The sequence below is a fragment of the Geotrypetes seraphini genome, chromosome 2 (assembly GCF_902459505.1).
Source record: "Geotrypetes seraphini chromosome 2, aGeoSer1.1, whole genome shotgun sequence".
In the NCBI taxonomy this organism is placed as follows: domain Eukaryota; kingdom Metazoa; phylum Chordata; class Amphibia; order Gymnophiona; family Dermophiidae; genus Geotrypetes; species Geotrypetes seraphini.
In genome coordinates this window covers 447,931,130-447,952,279 of record NC_047085.1, presented here as the reverse complement: position 1 = coordinate 447,952,279, position 21,150 = coordinate 447,931,130, and the positions used below count along the sequence as shown (strand labels likewise).

The 21,150-nt window shown below is 43.4% G+C and overlaps 1 protein-coding gene across 6 annotated transcripts in view; it reads left to right on the top strand.

Annotated features, from left to right (window-relative positions):
- The window catches only part of ARHGAP12 (Rho GTPase activating protein 12), a 240,938-nt gene that overhangs the window by 186,501 nt on the left and 33,287 nt on the right, over window positions 1-21,150 (top strand). For all 6 annotated transcript variants that reach the window (XM_033931485.1, XM_033931488.1, XM_033931487.1 and 3 more), the window contains 4 exons: window positions 2,551-2,649; window positions 6,725-6,824; window positions 15,134-15,253; window positions 19,312-19,410. In XM_033931485.1, coding sequence (XP_033787376.1) covers window positions 2,551-2,649; window positions 6,725-6,824; window positions 15,134-15,253; window positions 19,312-19,410 — 418 coding nt within the window. The remainder of the gene's footprint in view (window positions 1-2,550; window positions 2,650-6,724; window positions 6,825-15,133; window positions 15,254-19,311; window positions 19,411-21,150) is intronic.

Sequence of the window (21,150 nt, the reverse complement as noted above, 5' to 3'; positions counted from 1 at the left end):
AATTTTTGATCTTTGCAACTGCTGTTCTAATTTTCTTTTTTTATCATTCTCCTCATGTAGTTAGTCTCCATTTTTAAAGTTAAATTCTGTTGTATTGGATTTCCTGTGTGAACTTATTCCAGGGATTATATCAAATCTGATAATGTTATGATCACTGTTATCAAGTGGTCCCAGCACATTACCTCCTATACCTATTCATGCACTCCACTAAGAACTAGGTCTAGAATTATTTCGCCTCTTGTCAGTTCCTGAACCAGCTGCTCCATAAAGTAGTCCTTGATTTAATCAAGGAATTTTATTTCCCTTGTATACACTGATGATACATTTACCCATTCAATATTGGAAAGCCCTTCAGCAGTATCTAGCACACATAAGAACATAAGTATTGCCCCTGTCGGGTCAGACCAGAGGTCCATCGTGCCCGGCAGTCCGCTCACGCGGTGGCCTCTCAGGTCCATGACCTGATAGTGCTCATAACCTAAAACTCTCTTACCCTTTTCGCTTAATGTTCTGTGAAGTAACCCTCTATCTGTACCCTGCAATCCCCTTCGCTTCCAGGAAGTCATCCAGTCCCTTTTTGAACCCTAGTATTGTACTCTGTCCTATCACCTCACTTGGAAGCGCGTTCCAGGTGTCCACCACCCTCTGAGTGAAGAAGAACTCTCCCTCTATCCAATTCTCTGGTCACCCATTCAATGATTGTCTGACGAGATCTGCTTCTAGTGAATTTGTTGCTGTGGGTCCTATAATCCATTGGATTCCAGAAACTTCATTATTCTTTGTTTTAAAAACATTTCTATTAACTTACCACAGAAATCCCTACCTCGTCGTCCTTACTTCCACTTTTGTGGAGAGGGACCACATCCACCCTTCTCCATTCCTCTGGTACCACTCCTGACTCTAGAGAAGCATAGAAAAACTCATCCAGCAAAGACTCCAGAACTGCCTTAAGTTTCTTCAATACCCTCACATGTACACCAGCTAGCCTTATTGTTTTGTCTACTTTTAGGTAGCTCCCTCATGAACAAAGTCCTCTGAAAATCGTTCAGGGTCTACCACTCCTCCATCTCTATATGCATTTGTCTTCTGTGGGCCTACTCCCAGTACTTCAGCTGTGAACACAGAATAGAAATACCGTATTTTTCGCTCCATAAGACACACCCTAGATTTAGAGGAGGAAAAACCAAGAAAAAAATATTCTGAACCAAATTGTTCCTCTGAACCCAGCCCCCTAGAAAAATAGACAAATATACTGAAGCAAACAGATTTTGATCACTAAATTGAAATCCTACCTTTGTTGTCTGGTGATTTCCTTCCTTACTTCCTCAGGCCCAACAATTCTCTTTCTATTCCCTCCCTCTCTTCTTTCCTATGTCCCGAGTTCTTGCCCCCTCCCCCTCACTGCCTTCCAGCCTTTGTCCTTCCTCCCACACTGAAGCCTGCCTGCCTTCCTCCCTGCTGCACCGATTCCTCCTCCCTGGTCTGCCGCTCGGCCACTGTTGCCGCAACTCCACAAAGCCTGCCTTCCTCCCTGCCACTCAGATTCCTCCTCCTGTCTAAATCTTAGCAATGCTGTGCTGAAACTTGGAATTGAGTCTCCTGTGGTTTGTTTTGGTGGATCTTTACCTCCATGTGACGGGAAGAGGAGTGAAGAAGTACCTAGGTCTGTAGATATAAGTGCCAGAGGGACAGTGGGCTCAGAGAGCTGTTTGTGGTTGGGTGTTGAGGATCAACTTTTGTTGAAGTGATATTAGACCTAAATAGAATGGGGGAAAACCCCTTTTGAGATCATTTGGATATGTTTGAGCTTGAAATCAAGTTTCCAAGTATTTGGATGAGTTGGAGGCATAAGGGGGCTCGTTTTGGACAAACTGAACAAATGTATGATTTGCAGTTTTGGAAGGTGACGTTAAATAAAAACAGGGGTATTGTTTAATTTAAATTGGAGGCGCTAGAAAATCATTTAAGGTTTAATTTAAGATTTGTGGGCACCTTCTCAGAGCAGCAGTATTTCCACCATTCTGCTCTGTAGAAAAGATGCTGTGTTGTGGATTTTAAGAATCTCCTATAGTTTTGCTCCTGATGCCGCTTTTTGGCGAAACTTGGCTATGTCGGGTTACTGTAGTTTCCAAGTTTATTTCAAATTTGTTGTTCTCTTATTCAAGCTTCTAAGCAGAGTACATAAAAGTTAAAATGGGTATTCTATAAAAAGTCATACACGTGTGTTGAGACTAACAACAAATAAGATGGATATACTGTATTAATAAATCTCTTCATCTTGATTGATCTGTTTCTTGTATTATTGTCTTGCCTGAACTTAACCTGACCTTGAGCTAATAGAGAAATGCCTGAATTAAATATAAATGTATATTGTACTTTCTTCACCTGTGTGGAGCACACACGTGGTATGTGAAATTCATTTATTCTCCATTGCTGTCAAATGTAGATAAAGATTATGGTAGATTATATATAATAAGCCATGGTAGAATTTAATGAATTAGCTAAATAAATACTAAACAAAAATGTTAATGGTTATCCTTTGTTTTCCAGCTGAAAACGCGTCAAGGAATGGAACTTTTAATCCAGTCTGACAATGACAGTTTAATTAACGAATGGTATAAAGCACTTTGTTACACAATCAACAATCAGGTATGTAACAAAACCGAAGTTCTTGATTTCACCTTTGTGAAAATATAGGCCAGTTGAAGAACAGACAGAATTTATTATTACTACTGGCCAACTTACGACTATGCTTGTCATTGCTACCAAAAGATAAGCATGTCAGGCTTTGAAATAAACTTCTGGAGGACATGGCTGGAAGTAGAAGAAGAGATGTGAACATAATTAAAAAAAGCAAAAACAAAACAAACCCCAAAATAATATTTATCAGACTTCTGTACTGCCAAACTCCCAGTTCCTTTTAATTTAAACTAGCTAGCTGGTCCTCCAAGTTAGGTAATTAGTTATATACTAGTGTTTAAGCCCGTTAGATTAACGGGTGCTAGATGTCTCCTGCTTTTGAACTTGGGCAGGGGCAGGGGCAGAGCCGGGGTGGGAGGGAGTGACGGTGGGAGAGCAATTTCAAAGCCTCAGCAGCGGCGGCTCCTTGACCAATCCGCGCTTACAACGTCCCCACACTTGCGGTCTGGCTGGCTCCCCCACCAAAGCCCTTCGCAGCGGCAGCCCCTCCCACATCTGTCCCCACGTCCCAAGCCTCTCCGAAGACCGGCTCCCACGAAAATGGTACCCCTCTGTCCAAAGCCGTGGCAGCAGCCTCCCTCAAGACACATTTCAAATCTGACATATTGTAATCACAAAACAGAAAATAAAATTATTTTTCTTACCTTTTGTTGTCTGGTCATTATTCATATCATGTAGGGGTCCCAGGCTATGGTTGGCTTTTGATAACTCGCTTGCCAGGGCCCCTTCTTTCTTCTTCCCTCCCTCCATCCCGGCAGCTGAAGACAGGCACCTCCCCCCAGTGGTCTGAGACAGGAGGGAGCAGTTAGGAGAGGGTCTGAGGGCAAAGAGGGGCTCAACAGCGCACAACCACCTTTCCTTCCCTCCCTCCATCAAGTGCAGTGCAGCTCCACCAATGTTAAAAGGAGCCGCGTCGAAATCGGAGGCCTGCCACTGCCGTAGCACTTTCCCCTCTGCCTTGGTCCCGCTCCTTCTCTGACATATGGGACCGCGGCAAAGTGTTACGGTGGCGGCAGGGCTCCAATTTCAAAGCAGCTCCTTTTAACATAGGCGGAGCTGAACTGAAGGGAAGGAACGGTGGGGCCGGGTGAGGAAGGCCGCCTGCTAGGTAGGGGGACAACAATGGCGCTTATGCTCAAGCCCCCGCCGCAGCTCCTCTCTCGATCCTGGTGCGGTTCGAGAGAGGAGTCGTGGCGGCGGCTTGAACATAAGCGCGATTGTTGTCCCCCTACCTAGCCGCGAGGCTGCGGCGGGGTTTCCATGGCAACCCGATCGCGGATCTCAGTGTAGGGCCGGGTCTGGCGGAGGCGGGACCTCAGCACTGCACCGCCGGGCGGCTCACGCCGCCGGCCCCCAGGAGCTCGAGGCCGGTTGCGGACATGCCTGGCGTGGCATAGTGCAGGAGGAGTGATCGGTGGCGCGAGGTAGAGAGCAGGTGATGACAGTGATTGGTGGCGCAAGGTGGAGAGTAGGTGATGACGTAAAACGCGCGCATGCGCACTCGTGTTTTCAGGACGGATCAGGGAACACGTTTTTTTTAGTGCGCATGCGCGGCCTAGCATTTTATTATATTAGATGATGTGATGCGTATCAATAGCAATCAGACAAATGAAACCAAAAAGTCTTCAGTTAAAACAACTAATACCAGTCTTGATGGGTTGCATTTATAACTTCAGGATATTATTTATGCCTTAGTATTTTGTGTGCAAGATAAATCTGTAAAAAGTGTGTTCTAATTTAAATGTGTTTTGTTTTGAGCATTCACCAACCAAGCACCTTGGTCTGCGGTTCAACCTGGGCTTTATTAGAACTCGCAGAAACTTAAAATAAAATGTTTTGCTTCCTGTAGTTCTCTTATTATAAAAGAGGTGTCTCAAAATATTTTATTATAGCAGTAGATACTGTAAGTTGTTATAGAGTAGATTTGACCAAGAATGCTGGATAAATATAAACTGAATATTTGGGAAAATCTTACTTCAGATCTATGTGGGGAGGGGAGATTGTTAGAGATCTTTCTCTTAGTTTACTTAATAGGTTTTATAATTTGTGAATCCTTCCTCAACTCCCACCAGCTAGCTACTTTCTTTGCTTTGTAAAGTACTCCAATAAGAAAATAAGTTAATTAGGGATTTAGCTAAGGGAGTAAGTCTGACATATGTAGATTAATACTATTCCCTTTGTAATTATTGACTAACTCAATAAAACACCAGATAAATTGGAAGGATTTTGCAGTTGCTTTAACAACTCCTACCCCTCATAGCAACTTTAAATAACTAACAACTCAGCATTAAACTAACAACTCGCATTAAAATGCAGTCCAGCAGTAAGATAAGGAAAGATTAGGTTCTTTACAAGTGGGTTATGAACCCCAACTCGCGAGTTGATTTGTGGAAGACATTAATCATTTTCCTCAGCTCTGCCTCCTTGTATTTCTGGGCAGTGCCCTCTCAGTCCATGCCAAAGCAAACAAAAATCCCTAGGAGAGGAAATAATAACAAGGAGGGGTTTGGAGGATTGCCGAGAACATTAGCTTTGCTCTACTCTGCAATAGGAATAGGTAAAACAGGAATAGCAACCAGTAGAAATAAACAATACAAACAATGTGTTTTATTGAACAAACTGAGAAGTGGAACCAACAAACTACCTACCTGTGTGCAACCAACACAAACACTTGTGTAGCTCTACAACTGTAGCGTGCAGTGAGCAGTAGGACTCAATCTCTTTCCACATAACTTTTTGTATCTTCTCTTTTGGCTACCTTGAGTCAAGCCACTGGAACTACACTCGAGACAATTGTTAAATACAGACCGAATCCAGGAAAAGGTCTCTGAGGGGGGTGAAAGAATTTGAGTTTGTAGCTCTCTCGAATTGTGTCCAGGTCCCACTTGTCTGAAGAAATGCATGCCCAGGTCTCCCGGAACTCTGAGAGTCTCCCTCCTATGCGGGGGAGCTTGGAGGGTAACCTGATGACATTGGGACGACTTCATATTGGTTGCTGAGTGCAAACCAGATGTTTGAGCTCTCCTGGATTTACCAAACCTTTGTCTGGATCCTTGATAGGATCTTTATGATAAGGATCCCATAGACCCATAACATGGTGGTCTAGTAAGAGAGCCACTTCCAATTTAAGTTTCAAGTTTTATTTTATTTGGTGAACCTCTTATTGAAGCCTAAGCGGTTCTATACAAATTGTATAAAAAAAATAAATAAAAAGGGGGGGATGGGGACAAATAGGGTTGTTAAAAAAAACAAACAATGGACATACTTGTTACAAAAGGGAAATATGAATTCCTGATACAGTACTCCCCCGATATTTGCGGGGGTCCGTTCCAAGAACCACCGCGAATATGGTTTTTAGGCAGGGGAGACAGGAGAGGGTGGCAGGAGAGGGCAGCTGGAGCGCCAGCGAGTGAAGGAAATCACTCGTCGTATGCTCTGACCGCTTCTTCCTGTACTAAAGTCAGGCCTCACCAATCAGGAGCTGCGTGTCAAAGCAGCTCCTGATTGGTGAGGCCCGACTTTAGTACAGGAAGAGGTGGTCGGAACATACAGCGATTTCCTTCACTCATCAGCGCTCCGGCTGCTCTCTCTTGCCTCCCCTTCGCGGTTGGAAAATACCACGAATGACCGGGACCACAAACCGCAGACCGCAAATTTGTGGAGGAGCACTGTACATCATAAAAAGAGAGGTTAAATGAACAAACCAGAAGGGTGGGTGTTCAAGAGAATAAAAAGGAAAGAGGAGAGGGAGAAAAAAAGAAGCAGGATGAACAACCGAGAGGCAAAGAAAAGAAGGAAAAAAAAAGATTTAATAAAGCATTTTGACTGTAGAATTGTACTAGTATCAGTAGTAGTGCCTGCTAGATGTAATAAAATGAAATCTAATAGATGATCCAGCTTTAAAATGGAGAGAACAAGTTTTTTTGCATGTTTTTCATTTATCTTGATCACATGTCGATCCCTATGTGTTTAAAGTTGACTTGGATAGCATTGTTTAGTGTTTTGTCATGTTTTCAACCAATAGGTTGGGGATCCAGAAGAAGCGGTTGAGGAGGATGTCCCAGATTCTCCAGTTGAAAAGCATGACAAAGAAAAGGATCAAAGGGACTCAAAAAAATCTCGTTGTAAGTACATCTCTTAACAAATCTTACATTAATCCTATCAGGGTTAGCTCATGTTTTAAAATTTGTTCTTTTTCTTAGTGTTTTTCTTTTAACTTTATTTAAGTCAACTATCCTTCCCTGGTTCAACTCGGTACAAAAATGAAGCAACAACCAATGTGAATACATAGCGATCAAGAGACATCAAAATACAATAAAGCACCCGCAAAACTAAACTAAACTAAATCTTAGGTTTATATACCGCACCATCTCCACAGTCATAGAGCTCGGCACGGTTTACAGGAATTGAGATGAAAAAAGAACTTCGAGGAAAGGAAGAGGATAGGAGGAAAGAAGAGGGTTTGGAGGACTAAGATATCAAAGGACTAGGATATCAAAGGAGGGGGGAGTGTTACGTTTTTGAGAAAAGCCAGGTTTTCAGATGTTTGCGGAAAAGTTGGAGAGAGCTCAGTTTCCGAAGTTGTTCCAGAGCTCGGTGAATCTGAAGGGGAGGGAAGTCCCCAGCTTTCCTGGGTGGGAAATGCCTTTTGATGAAGGGAAGGATAGTTTCAACTTTTGGGTAGTTCTGGTGGTATTAAGATTTGAGGAGTTCCAAGAAAGTGGAATAAATGGAGGAAGAATGCCGTGGAGGATCTTGAAAGTTAGGCAGATGCATTTGAAGTGGACTCTGGAAATTATTGGAAGCCAATGAAGTTTGAACAGGAGCGGTGAGACGTGATCAAATTTGCTTTTTGCAAAGATAAGCTTAGCCGCGGCATTCTGAATCCGTTGGAGTCTGTGAAGGTTTTTCTTCGTTAGGCTTATGAAGATAGAATTGCAATAATCCAGTCTAGAGAGGATGATGGATTGGACGAGAACGGCAAAATGCTTTTGCTGGAAACAGGATCTTACTTTCCTCAGCATATGTAGGCTGAAAAAGCATTTTTTTACCAGGGAGTTGCGGTGGTCATTGAAGGACAATGAAGAGTCAATGGTGATGCCCAGGACCTTGCTGGAGAATTTGAGCTGCAGCACATGGAAACAATCGTAATGGGGACATAATTTGCCACTCTAAGTACAGCCAATCCGGAAGATTTTCCATTAGCTCAGGGAGGATCCAATACATACCCTGGCGCATTATATAGTCTTGATGATACATAGAAACATAGAAGATGACGGCAGAAAAGGGCTACAGCCCATCAAGTCTGCCCACTCTGCTTACCCACCCCCTGTCTATGCCCTAATGACCCAATTTCCTTATCTTGACCCTCGTAGGGATCCCACATGGGTATCCCATTTATTCTTAAAGTCTGGCACGCTGTCTGCCTCAATCACCTGCACTGGAAGCTTGTTCCAATGATCAACCACTCTCTCTGTGAAGAAATACTTTCTGATGTCGCCATGAAATTTTCCGCCCCTGAGTTTGAACGATTCCATCTTGCTTAACAGCCTGTGGTGTGGGACACTGTCAAAAGCTTTACTGAAGTCCAGGTACACGACGTCCAAAGACTCTCCCAAGTCCAACTTTCTTGTTACCCAGTCAAAGAAGCTGATGAGATTGGATTGGCAGGACCTACCCTTGGTGAATCCATGCTGACTGGGATCCCGAAGATTCCCTTCATTCAAGATCGTGTCCAATTTGCTTTTAATTAGTGTTTCCATGAGTTTGCACACTATTGATGTGAGACTCACTGGTCTATAATTCGCAGCCTCTGCCCTGCAACCCTTTTTATGCAGAGGAACGACATTAGCTAATTTCCAGTCCAGGGGAACTTTCCCTTTACTTAGGGAGAGATTGAATAGCTCAGCCAACGGTTTCGCCAGGACATCGCTCAATTCTCTGAGCACTCTTGGGTGCAAATTGTCTGGTCCCATGGCTTTGTTCACCTTGAGTCTTGCCAGTTCACTGTAAACTTCACCTGGTGTGAACTCAAAATTCTGAAACGGGTCTTCTGTGCTTTGTGTTGCCTTCAACTGCGGACCGTGTCCCGGTGCCTCACAGGTGAAGACTGAGCAGAAGTATTCATTTAGTAGTTCGGTTTTATCGGAATCTGCTTCCACGTAACTTCCGTCCGGTCTTCTAAGGCATACTATCCCGCCTGTGTTCCTTTTTCTGTCACTAATATACCTGAAGAAGGATTTGTCCCCCTTTTTAATGTTTTTTGCCAGAATTTCTTCCACTCGAAGTTTTGCCTCCCTAACTGCCATTTTGACCGCTGTAGACCTGGTCCTATATTCTACTTTTGCCTCTCTTTTCTCCTATAAAAGTTTGGGAAATTTACCCCACCCTCCGCAATTGATTTTTGTAAAGATACTAAAGCAATTCGAGCTGCTTACCCAGCCAAATAAATTTGGTAAGTATACTATTTATTTTTTTGTAAAAAGACCTCTGAAAAAACACTGGCAACATACCCATTTGGTAGCAACCACAGGCAAAATCATCATCTTAAACGTTTGAACTCTCCCCCTCCAAGACAGATGAAATGGGTTCCATTGCTCACACATTTCTCCAACCTTCAGCAATAAAGATCTTTCATTTACTTTCATAGTTTCCGCCAATGTTTTATGAATTCAGATACCTAAATATTTTATCCCCTCTTCTTTCCAAAGAAAGGGAAATGAATCAAGCAATCCTTTTGGACAATGTATATTCAGCGGAAGAACCTCTGATTTACTCCAATTTATCTTATATCCTGAAAATTTCCCGAATCTATCAATCGGATCTAGTAAATGTGGAATGGTAGTTTCAGGATTCCTCAAATGAAGCAAAATGTCATCTGCATACGCACAGACTTTGTATTCCCGACCTGCATAAGGAATACCCTGAATCTCCTTGCCTGCTGAATAGCCAGCATCTCTTTCCCTTCCTTCCTCCATCCTCTCTTCCAAGTTCATGCCTTCTGTGTCCAAAAATGCACTCCCTCCAACCCCTTCATTCGAGTCTAGATAACAGCAGGGGTTGGAGGCAGCCCTCTATAAACGCCTTTTCTTTCTCTCAAGAAGCTCCTTTCATGTATTCAGGTATTCTTTACCCATAGAATTCCAATTAGTACGTAAGTTTCCCATTTAGACTTATTGTATTGTATTTAGACTCATTGTATTGTATTATATTTAGACTCATTGTATTGTATTAAGACTTTTTGTTATTCGCTGAATGTCCAGCCTTCTTTCAATGTAAACCGCCTAGAAGTCGCCTGACTATGGCGGTATAGAAAAATAAAGTTATTATTATTATATGTAGCTGACCCGGAAGTCTTCCCCCAATATCAGAGCTGACGTCGGAGGGAAGGCTTCGTGTCAGTCTGGCGGCGACTGAGGTGTCAGGTGGGAGGGGGGTAAATACTGGATATAGGAGGTGAGAGGAGACAGACTGTAGATAGAAAGGGGGATGGATCAAACACACTGGATGAAAGGGGAAAGATAACAGACAAGCTGGAATGCCTTTGGAGAGAGAAAAAGACAGATGATGGATGTAAAGAAAAGGAGAGGGGGGATGACATTGAATGGAACGGAGGAGAGGGGGAGGATGTGGATGGAAGGGAGGAAAGAGAAAGATGGGGCAGACACTGAATAGAAGAGAGAGAAAGAGAAATGAAGCAGATGCTGGGCTGAAAGGGGGGGAGAGAAAGATAGGCAGATGCTGGATGGAAGGGGGAGAGAGAAGGGTGGATGATGGATGGGGTGACTGGGACAGAAAGGAGGAAGAGAGGAGACGGAGCAGATGCTGGGCAGAAGCAGGAGAGAGGGGCTGATGCTGGATAGAAAGGAGAAAGAGAGATAGGGCAGATTCTGGATGGAAATGGAGGAGAGGGAAGATGCTAGAGAGAAAAGAAGGAGAAAGGACAAATGCTGGATAGGGGAGCAGAAAGAGAGAGAGAGAGGGGGAAATGTTGAATGATGGGAGAGAAAGAAGATAGAATTAGTGACAGACTAGGAAATAAGAAGTGAAATAAGAGAGCCAGAGTGAGGGAAAGAAATGGCAAGTTTTGGTAGACAGAGCAGACCATCCAAGCTCACGGGGCTTCAGAAAGCTGGATCATTTTGGTAGCGGCAGAGCAGTTTTCATCCTTGCTTGCTGCAGTCCAAGATCCCAGGTCGCAGCTCCTCGCTGGGTTTTTGCAGCTTCGGCTCAGCAGCCCTCGGCATCCACCGATCCCCGCTCAGCTCTGAGCCACAGATCGTGGCTCGTGCAGCAGAACCGGGCCCTGCACACTGCGCTTAACCAGCGAAATTATCGCAATTTGGGTTTGTTCCGGGGTGGGGGAGGAGGAGGACTCTGTCCGCCCGCTCTAGCCTGCACGTGACACCTCCCCATGAATCAGAAACAGTCTCTCATGTAGGCATGGAGCTCAGCACGTAGGCACACAGAGTCTGTGTGCCTATGTGCTGAGATCACTGCCTAAGTGACAGAGACTGTTGCTGCTGATTCATCAGGACTCGGGAGATCAGCTGGGTGCCGGACCCGAACTGAAAATTAGGGTAGGCCTTGGGATAGGAACCCCGGATCCATCCCCGTGGGAGTCCCGTCAGCCTTGGAGGGGTCATCGTGGAAGTCCCGTGGGCCTGGGAGCGATCCCCATGGGAGTCCCGCCGACCTAGGGGGATCCCCATGGGATTCCCGCGGTTCCCTTGCAGACATCTACTTGAGATTCCACAACTTGCACCAGCACTTCCACTTTGTAGCTTTGTCTTTCTGGCTAGTGACAATGCCTCAGACATTTACCAAAGTGGATGGTAGTTGTGGCAGCTCATCTATGCAGACTTGGGATCCAAGTCCATCCATATCTGGATGATTGGCTCATCAGGGATCAGTCGGAGTCCAAAGGTCACCAAGCAGTTCGCCAGGTCATTCAGTTGCTGAAGAGGCTAGCCTGGGTGGTCAACTTTCAGAAGAGTCAATCATGCCGACCCAAGACTTGGAATATATGGGAGTCCATTTTGTCATGAGAATGAACAGGGTGTTTATTCCTGACTTGTGCCAGAAACTTCGCCAGTTGATATGTATCTTTCTGGACTCTCACGCCCCAACAGTCGGGCAATATTTGCAGGTTCTGGGGTTGATGGCTGTGACCATTCATGTAGTCTCTGGGCAAGGGCTCACTTGCACCCGCTCCAGGATGTGCCAATCTCCTGTTGGCATCCACAAAGGGATCCGCTGCATCTCAATCTCCTTTGGACAGTGGAAGCTCGGCACAGCATAACTTAGTGATTGAATTTTCTCTCCCTCTCCAGGGGTTTCCCCTCCGGATCTCCACTTGGATGATCTTGATGACAGACTCCGGTATTTACAGCTGGGGGGCACTTTGTGTGAACAGTCCAGGGACATTGATCTCGCTCAGAGAAGTAGTTGATCAATCTCTTGCAGCTTCAGACAATTTGGCTGGCTCTCCTGCATTTCAAGAGAGCATTCCAGAACAGGGCAGTTTGAGTCTTCTCGGACAACGCCAGGGTAGTAGCCTATGTCAGTCATCAAGGGGGCATCAGAAGCACACCCCTGCGGCAGGAGGTTCAACTCCTCTTTCACTGGGGGGAGGGGGAGGAATAGACAACATGCAAGTGGATTATTTCAGCCGCCAAACCCTGGATCCAGGGAAATGGTTTCTCTCCCATAGAGCGTTCCAAACTATAGTGGATAGATGGGGATGCCCAGTGTTTGACCTGATGTTTAACCCCTTATTTGTTTCTCTTCTATTAATTATTGTATTTCTTACCCTTTTTTCCCTTTGTGTAATATATATCATGTTCGTTGAGTATTGTTTGCGTGTTTGTTCCCCCTGAAAGTTGTAAAGTTTTTAACAATGTACATCGCTTTGAAGTAAGATTAAGCGATTAATCAAATTTTAAATAAAACTTGGTATCCAACAAGAAGGTGGCTCGTTTCTTCAGCCCCTGTCGTGAATCCAGAAGCGTAGAATTGGATGCTATGGTGCTGCCATGGCCACAGGAGGGTCTTCTTTATGCCTCTCCTTCGTAGTCCATGATAGGCCGTCCTCTGCGGAGAATCATGACTCTCCGGGGTCAAGTGATTCTCAAGGTACCAGATTGCTCTGCAGACCTGGTTTGTCTCCAGCTGGATCAGGGTATCAAGCTTCCCTGCCACTCTCGTCATCTTACGTAGGGTCCCATAGTCCTGCAGGACCCGGAACACTTTTGTCTTACAGCATGGCTCTTGAGCACGCAGATTTAGTGTGCAGAGACTACTCAACAGGAGTGATATCTGCCATCTTACACAGCAAGAAGAATCCGACTGTTGCCGTGTATGCTAAGGCTTGGCAGTGTTTTTATAATTGGTGTGCTCAAAAGAGCATAGACACAAACTCGGTGTCTATCCCACTGGTTCTTGCCTTCCTACAGAAAGGTTTGGAGAATTCAGATAGCTGGTTCTTTCTTGCTTTGGATCTAAGCCCCTGGGAGGCTCTCTTGATGCTCACACGGATGGGGTCAGGTTCTTAAAGGGTGTGTTGTGGCTCCACTCTCTTTTGCGCCAGCCATTTCTGACTTGGAATCTGAACTTGGTTCTCAGGTTGATGGCTTGCCCACTCTATGAACTGTTGGACCAGGATTCTTTGGACCTTGCCATCAAGGCTGTCTTTCTGGTGGCCGTCACATCGGCCCATAGGGTTTCCAAACTTCAGGCTTTATCCTGCAGAATTCCTTTCCTTCAGATTACAGACTCTAGTGTTATCCTATATATGGTTCCTTCCTTTTTACCAAAAGTGGTATCTAACTTTCACATCAACCAAGAAGTGAGATTGCCAGCGATTTTGCCCTTGGGTTTGAAAGCACATGACAGGGTATTGAAATTGTTGAACATGCGCAGAATCTTATTGCAATACTTGGAAGTTGTGAACGAAGTTCATTTGTCGGATCGCCTGGTTGGGGCAGCCCGTAAGGGCAGCAAAGCTTCTAAGGCCTCCATTTCTAGATGTATTCGGATGGCGAATTCATCAGCCTACGTTGGTGCTTGTAGGTGTTCTCCTGTGTTGGTGAAGGTGCTCTCCATGCGAGGTGTGGGCATAATCTTCAGCATATATTTGTGGAGCAGCTGCTTGGTTGTCTTTGCATACCTTTATGAAGTTTTACAGAATTGATGTTGTGGCCGGAGGGATTGTGCATTTGGAACCTTGGTTCTGGCAGCAGGCTCATCGGTCCCACCATGAATTTGAGGAACTGCTCTGTTATGTCCCACTTATCCAGGAATAGAGTGAGATTGTAGAAGGAAAGATTAGGTTCTTACCTTTGCTAATGTTCTTTCTTGTAAATCCACACACTATTCCTGGAACCTGCCCTGACAGTTGCTGATTCACCAGTTGTCTGCCTTAAGTTACTGGTAAGTTGGACTACTGATTCTTTGACCAGCCTTTGTCAAGCATAATACCCGCAAACTGTTGTGCAGTTTGCTCTGGGGAGTCCTTGATTACAACGCCCCACACTGTTAGTGCAGGCAGAGTCTCTATACTTTCACTGTTTGCTCGTTTACGATGATTTTACATTTCTAATTGCCTGTTCTGATGTTCGTTGATGTTATGAGCAGATTAGACTTGTTTCTTGGGTAGTATCCCCATACTCCTCCCCTTTCTGTGTCCTATACAGGTATGGCTGTTTGCTTTTGTACCAATGGAAGTTAGAGGCCAGTCCTAAGGTAAGGGGGGGGGGGCGATCAAAAATATGTAAATGAGGCTTCCTAAAGAGATCTCGTGAGATGGGGTTGACTACCCACTTGACTAGGAATAGAGTGTGGATTTACAAGAAAGAAGATTAGCAAGGGTAATCTAATCTTTCCTTTTTACTTAAGTACATTGACCTAATACTTTGAACAACACTGTCTAAATTTTGCTTGGGTTGCATCCTCTTCCAATACATATTTTATCCCACACGTTTTTTAATTCTTTCACTATTTGTCCCTACTGCTTACACTGAGAAGAGCATTCCAAGATTTCACCACCCTTTCTATGAAACAGTATTTCCTAATGTTACTTGTAAGTTTACCGTCTTACAATTTCAATTCACCGCTTCCCTTTTGAAAAAGATTTGTTTGTATATTAATTCATTTCTAGTATTTAACATCTTGTATAGTTAACTGATTTGTGACTTTTGTAACACTCGTTTGGTTTAGGAAACAAAATATTAAGCATGAGAGAGTCTGCAAGCTTCCAAATTCTCATACCACTATATATAAGAACAAGATTGGACAGGATTGTGTTGCAGAGAAAAAACAATTTTAATAAAAAATTTGCAAATGGATAGCTGTGTTTGTCTGATGTAACAAAAAAGATAGAGGAATTTCTCAACAATTTTAATACAGAATACTTTCTTTTTTGTTCTTTCTGAAGCAATTAAGATTTCCAATAGTATAGATTCTTCAGAACAAAAGAAAACCAAAACAAAGTTGAAGAAGTTCCTCACTCGACGCCCAACGCTACAAGCTGTTCGTGAAAAAGGTTATATTAAGGGTAAGTGATAAAGCTTTCAAAATAAACTAGTTTTTTGAAAAGCCGTTTAAATATCTGTTGGTAGAAATGTGACCTTGTTAGACAGTTAAGAAATAGCTAGCTTAGAGGAGATCACTTCAGTGAAAGCTCCTTATCCAAGGCACTCATGTTAAGAACATAAGAATTGCTGCTGCTGGGTCAGACCAGTGGTCCATCGTGCCCAGCAGTCTGCTCACACGGCGGCCCCCAGGTCAAAGACCAGTGCTTTAAATGAGTCCAGCCTCACCTGCGTACGTTCAAGTTTAGCAGGAACTTGTCCAACTTTGTCTTGAATCCCTGGAGGGTGTTTTCCCCTATAACAGACCCCGGAAGAATGTTCCAGTTTTCTACCACTCTGGGTGAAGAAGAACTTCCTTACGTTTGTACGGAATCTATCCCCTTTCAACTTTAGAGAGTGCCCTCTCGTTCTCCCTACCTTGGAGAGGGTGAACAATCTGTCTTTATCTGCTAAGTCTATTCCCTTCAGTATTTTGAATGTTTCGATCATGTCCCCTCTATCTCCTCTTTTCACTGGAGAAGAGGCCCAGTTTCTCCAATCTTTCACTGTACTGCAGTCTAGGGATTACTTATATTAGTGTTAGATCAGTCTAGGGATTACTTACATTAGTGATAACTAGGGCCATGGAAAACCTTCACGGAATTCAGTTGTATAGAATTCTCATTACTATTATAGAGTTTACCTATTAGTAGTGGTGACCATTTGAGTCAAAAACCATTAATATAAAATTATGCTTTTTCTCTTCCTGGATAGTGGGAATAGTAACAATTACAGGAAAAAGGTGTTCAGCCTTTTCCGTTTTATTTTGGCTACCTTCTATCCTAGGCAGAAGAGTGAAGTACTGTGAAGCACCTTCTGCTTGGATAGACAAGCTGAGACAGTCCCACAAATATGAACATAACAGAAGCCATACTGAATCGGACCAAGGTCCATTATACCCTACATATTACTTCTGAAAGTGGCCAATATGGGATCCTATAAAGTAGATCTATTTATCATAGCTCATTTCTAGGGTTAAGCAGTGGCTCTCCCAGGTCTATCTGGCTAGTAACTTTTAGGAACTTTTCTTCCATGAACTTGTCTAAACCTCTTTTGAATCCTACTGTGTTATTTATCTTGACCTCATCCTCCATCAATAGATTCCACAGATTAATTACATGCCTTTTCAATCAGCTGGCCATCAATTTCATGGAGTATCCTTTTGTCTTTATTTTTTTTGAAAAGTTAAACAACCATTTTCTATTTAAACTTTCCAGCCCAGCCAAGATTTTGTAAACTATCCCTTTTTAGTCTTTATGACCAAGCTGAAGAGCCCTAACCTTGCTAGCCTTTCTTCATAATCAAAGTGTTCTATCTTTTGTATCAGTTTGTCCCCATTCTTTACACATTTTCTAATTCCATTATATCCTTTTTGAGAAAGGGTGACCAGAATTGCCTAGAGTACTCAAATCTGCATTACGATGGTGACTTATACAGCGTTGTCATTTTTGTTCTCCATCTCTTTTTAGAAAAGAAAATCCCTAACATACTGGCAAACAGGGCTGAAAATGTCAATGCATTTTCTTCTATTAATAGTAAATAACACTCTAGGGCAGTGGTCTCAAACTTGCGGCCCGCCAGGTACTATTTTCCGGCCCGCATTCTGTACTAGTGCTGCCCGCTCTTTGCAGTGTCCTCCGGCTTCCCCCTGGCCGCCCGTTCTTACCTTCAAATAATTACCGCAGCCTGCAGAGAGGATCGCTGGTGCTGTAGCGTTCCTTGCAGGCTGCCGTCGTCCTCTGCAGCAAGTTCCCTCTGCCGCAATCCTACCTCTGATGTCAGAGGAGGGGCGGGACTATGGCAGAGGGAACAAGCTGCGGTGGCTGATGGCAGCCTGCAAGGAACAGTACAGCACCGGCGATCCTCTCTGCAGGCTGTGGTAATTAGCTGAAACTAAGATCGGGAGGCTAGGGTGGAAGTTGGAGGATGCTGCAAAGAAGGGGGGAACATGCAGGTCTTCGGGTAGGGGTGGGGGAAGATTTATAAACTAAAGAGTTTTACGTCATATAAAATTGTCATTTCTTTAATAAGACTTTAACTATTTTTTTTCAGCGGCCCTCCAAGTACCTACAAATTCAAAATGTGGCCCTGCAAAGGGTTTGAGTTTGAGACCACTGCTCTAGGGCATGTGTGTCAAACACAAAGCCCACAGGCCGAATCCAGCCCGCCTGGACTTTTTATCTGGTCTGCGGCAATGCTCTCGAACTTCCCCTTCTCAGAGGAGAGATAGAAGGAAAGAGGAGGCTGAGAAAGGAGTGAGATGGGAAATGGAAGAGCTACAGAATAAGAGAAGATAGAAAATTGATGGGTAGCTGAAAATTTGAGAAGGATGAGAAAGAGGACAAGATTTGAGTTGACAGAGGCAGCAAGAAAAAAGGAGAAAAGTTGAAAGGGAAAAATCAATATGTTGGAAACAGGGACTGGAGCAAGAGAGAAGAGGAGAAAAAAAATAGACTGCAGACACTGGAAAGAGAATTAGAAGATAGACAAAATCAGAAAGAGAAACTGAGATTTAAAATGACCAGACAACAAAAGGTAGAAAAAATAATTTTCTTTTCTATTTTGTGATTACAATATGTCAAATTTGAAATGTGTGTCCTGCCAAAGCTGGTGTTAGACAGCAAGTGTGAACTAGGACCTAAAAGAGAGGAAAAGTCTTTTTTTATTTATTTTGTAGCCAGCGTGGGATTGGAGAGGTTGTATCCCTATATTTCTACTAAGACTAACCCCCTCCTTTGCTGGCGCGCAGCGTGAGTTTCGGTGCCGGTGGTGGCGATTGATCCAAAACTCACAGAAGTCCTGTGAGCGGCGGAGCTGCCACCGGCGCTGGGGCCCACGCTGTGCGTCAGCAAAGGAGGGGGTAAGTATCTTAATTAAAAATCCATCCCACAACTTAGCCTGTGTTTTAGATTTTGGCCCTTTATGTAATTTGAGTTTGACACCCCTGCTCTAGGGAGTTAATATTAACTTCTGTGATAAAAATATCAGAATATCCAAATAAATCACAGATTATATAGATAATATACTATAAAGGTATAGTGCTCAGACCCATCAACCTTACTGTTCAGTATGTTACCAAACTGTGGTTGACTTAGGGACCATCATAGCCTTTACTGTCCCTTACCGCCTCTTTCTTCTGGAACTTAATGCTTAGAAAATGATGTAAAAGCAACTTATCTTAAGTTCCGGGGTGGACAACTCTGCTGGAAAGGCAGCCACATCAAAAGTGCTCGTGCTCATGTATTAATGCTTAAAGTGCAAAACGCTAACTCGAGTTTCACACTTTTCATCAGGAGGGGTCACTAAAAATGCGATATTGAAACAAACACCATTCTCAATATCAAGTTAAACATCCCAACTGATACTAAACAACTCAAAATGCTTCAAAAAGTCAAAGCCTAAGACTAGTCACTGAATTAATAAACAGTAAAGCCTTGGATTGCAAGTAACTTGGTTTGCAAGTGTTTTGCATATGTTAGACAATACAGTAGAAAAAAATTGTAGTGGTGTTTATATCGGCTCAGCACGTGTAAAACAAAAGTGGTAAGAGTGAATTGGAATGCACAGCTAATGAAGACTGACAAGACTATTGACGTCACATATCCAGGAACTGTTCTGCTGCAAACTGCATCATTATATGCTGTACTTCTACTCCAGTCAGTAAACAGCAATAGGTATAAATACTTTGAATTGCAGTATTTTTTTATGGACATGAAATCATAGCTGTTAGAAAATGTACTTTAGGTTTTTAGGTTTAAATTTAAGCACTGTTTTCAAGAATGCAATATGCCTGTAAAAGAGATGGATATAGTTAGTTGCAATGCAGCAAACTGCATGGAAATGTATTTACCATCCCACTTTTATTTGTGACTCGAGTTACAATTGCCCTAACAGTTTATTTTTTACATAGCTTAGCTCTTAATGTAAGATGAATGCCTTATACAAATATTGTCCTCTAACAAATACTATTTTGTTATTTCAGATCAAGTGTTTGGTTCAAGTTTAACCAGCCTGTGCCAAAGAGAGAACACATCTGTGCCAAAATTTGTTAAATTGTGTATTCAATACGTTGAAGAATATGGTATGCAAAACAAATTGTATGAATCTGTGCTGATTGGAATGAACGTGAATGGAAATAGTCATGGTGGACCTGTAGATGGCACTGAAATTCGCCATTGGTTGAAAATGAATTTGGTAATAGCCTTGAGCTGGCTTGGAATACCAAGGAGCAGTCCCAGTTTCTGTGGTGGTGGCAATTTTGGCATTTCTCGCTCTGTACCAGGGTATTGCACAACAAATTTCAAACAAATTCAATGAGTCCTTATTGCAGGTAGCTTGCAGTTTAAATGGATACCTGAAACTGGACTGTTAACTCTGGAAGGTCAGGAGGGTGGGGGGTTATTTCCCACTGTTCAGGGTGTTCCCTTTTGACATAGTTGCACAAGATCTTTCTTCTGTTGACTATATAATGGCTGCATGACATCCCTTACAAGGCAGCTGAGAGATGGTGACTTATCCAAGGTTACAATGTACATTGGTAAGAGAAATGGATTCTCAATTGGTCTCCATTAATCAAACAATTGATCACTTGCTGACATTCTTATTATGTTACATTAAATTAGTCATTCTTATATTCTGCAATACCTTGCAGTTTTATGTGCAGCGCACACTGGTAAATTATAATCAATACTAATACCAGAAGGTAACAACATATAAAAACTACAGATAGTACAAAAAGTAGCAAACAGTATTTGTTTGAAATATAAGCTGCAGGAAAAATTTTAGCATATCTGCCGAATGCTTTGACTGCAGGTCCAGGAGGTAGGCTGGGGGGTCCGGCAGGGAGGTGGGGGAGTGTCCAGCAGGAGGGACTGGGCATCCCTCCTGCCAGTGAAGAGTGCGATGATGGGGGGTTTCCAGCAGGAGAGATCGGGCATATCTCCTGCCGTGATGTGTCATGGGGGTCGCAGCGGGTAGCAGCAGGAGAGACTGGGCATCTCTCCTGCTGCGATCATTGCAAGGGGGAACGGGAAGGTACTAAGATTCTCTAACCAGCGTTGTTTATGACAGATGCCAGTTAGAGAATCATGCTTTTAGTTGAAGGACTGGCCCCTCCTTCACCTAAAAGGTCTTGTTTTGGGTGTTTGGGACTTGGACGATTTTTTGGTCAGGAATGTGTTGTAAGCATACACGTAGTGGTGGTCTGGGCGATTAAACTGCTGAATGTAGAGGTAGGCCATTCTCAAAAAAAAACCCTAACCCTGCTGCTTACTTTGTGTGCCTAGGGCCTTAGGCCAAAAGGGGACTTAGATGTTGTTTTTGATTATGCCCCTCCACATGTTTTTAATAAGATTATATTGTGTGTGTGTGTGTATATGAAAAATGAATGGAAAAATTAGTACTATTATGGGACGGGTTCTGGGGCATAGCTTGGGCAGGGTCTTGGGCGGAGCTTTTGGGCTCCCCCAAACAAAAGCTTTGCGCTGCCTATGCCTAGAATGACTATTTGAATAAAGTTGGGATTAAGTATGGTAACGTCTATGAGGTGAAAATAACCAGGTGAATTGCTGGAATGGTGTCTCAGGGTGAGGAAAGATCCATACTTCTACTAAGACTAAGTATCTTAATAAAAAATTTGGCCCGCAACTTAGCCTATGTGTTAGATTTCAGCCCCTTATGTGATTGAGTTTGACACCCCTGCTCTAGGACATTGAAACACTGCAAAGGCAGTTGCTAAAATAAATCAGAAGTTTGTAAAAGCAAAGGAGGTGTTCTTAATGGATGATGTGTTGCAAGCTTTTATTGCCTTTATAATTCATTT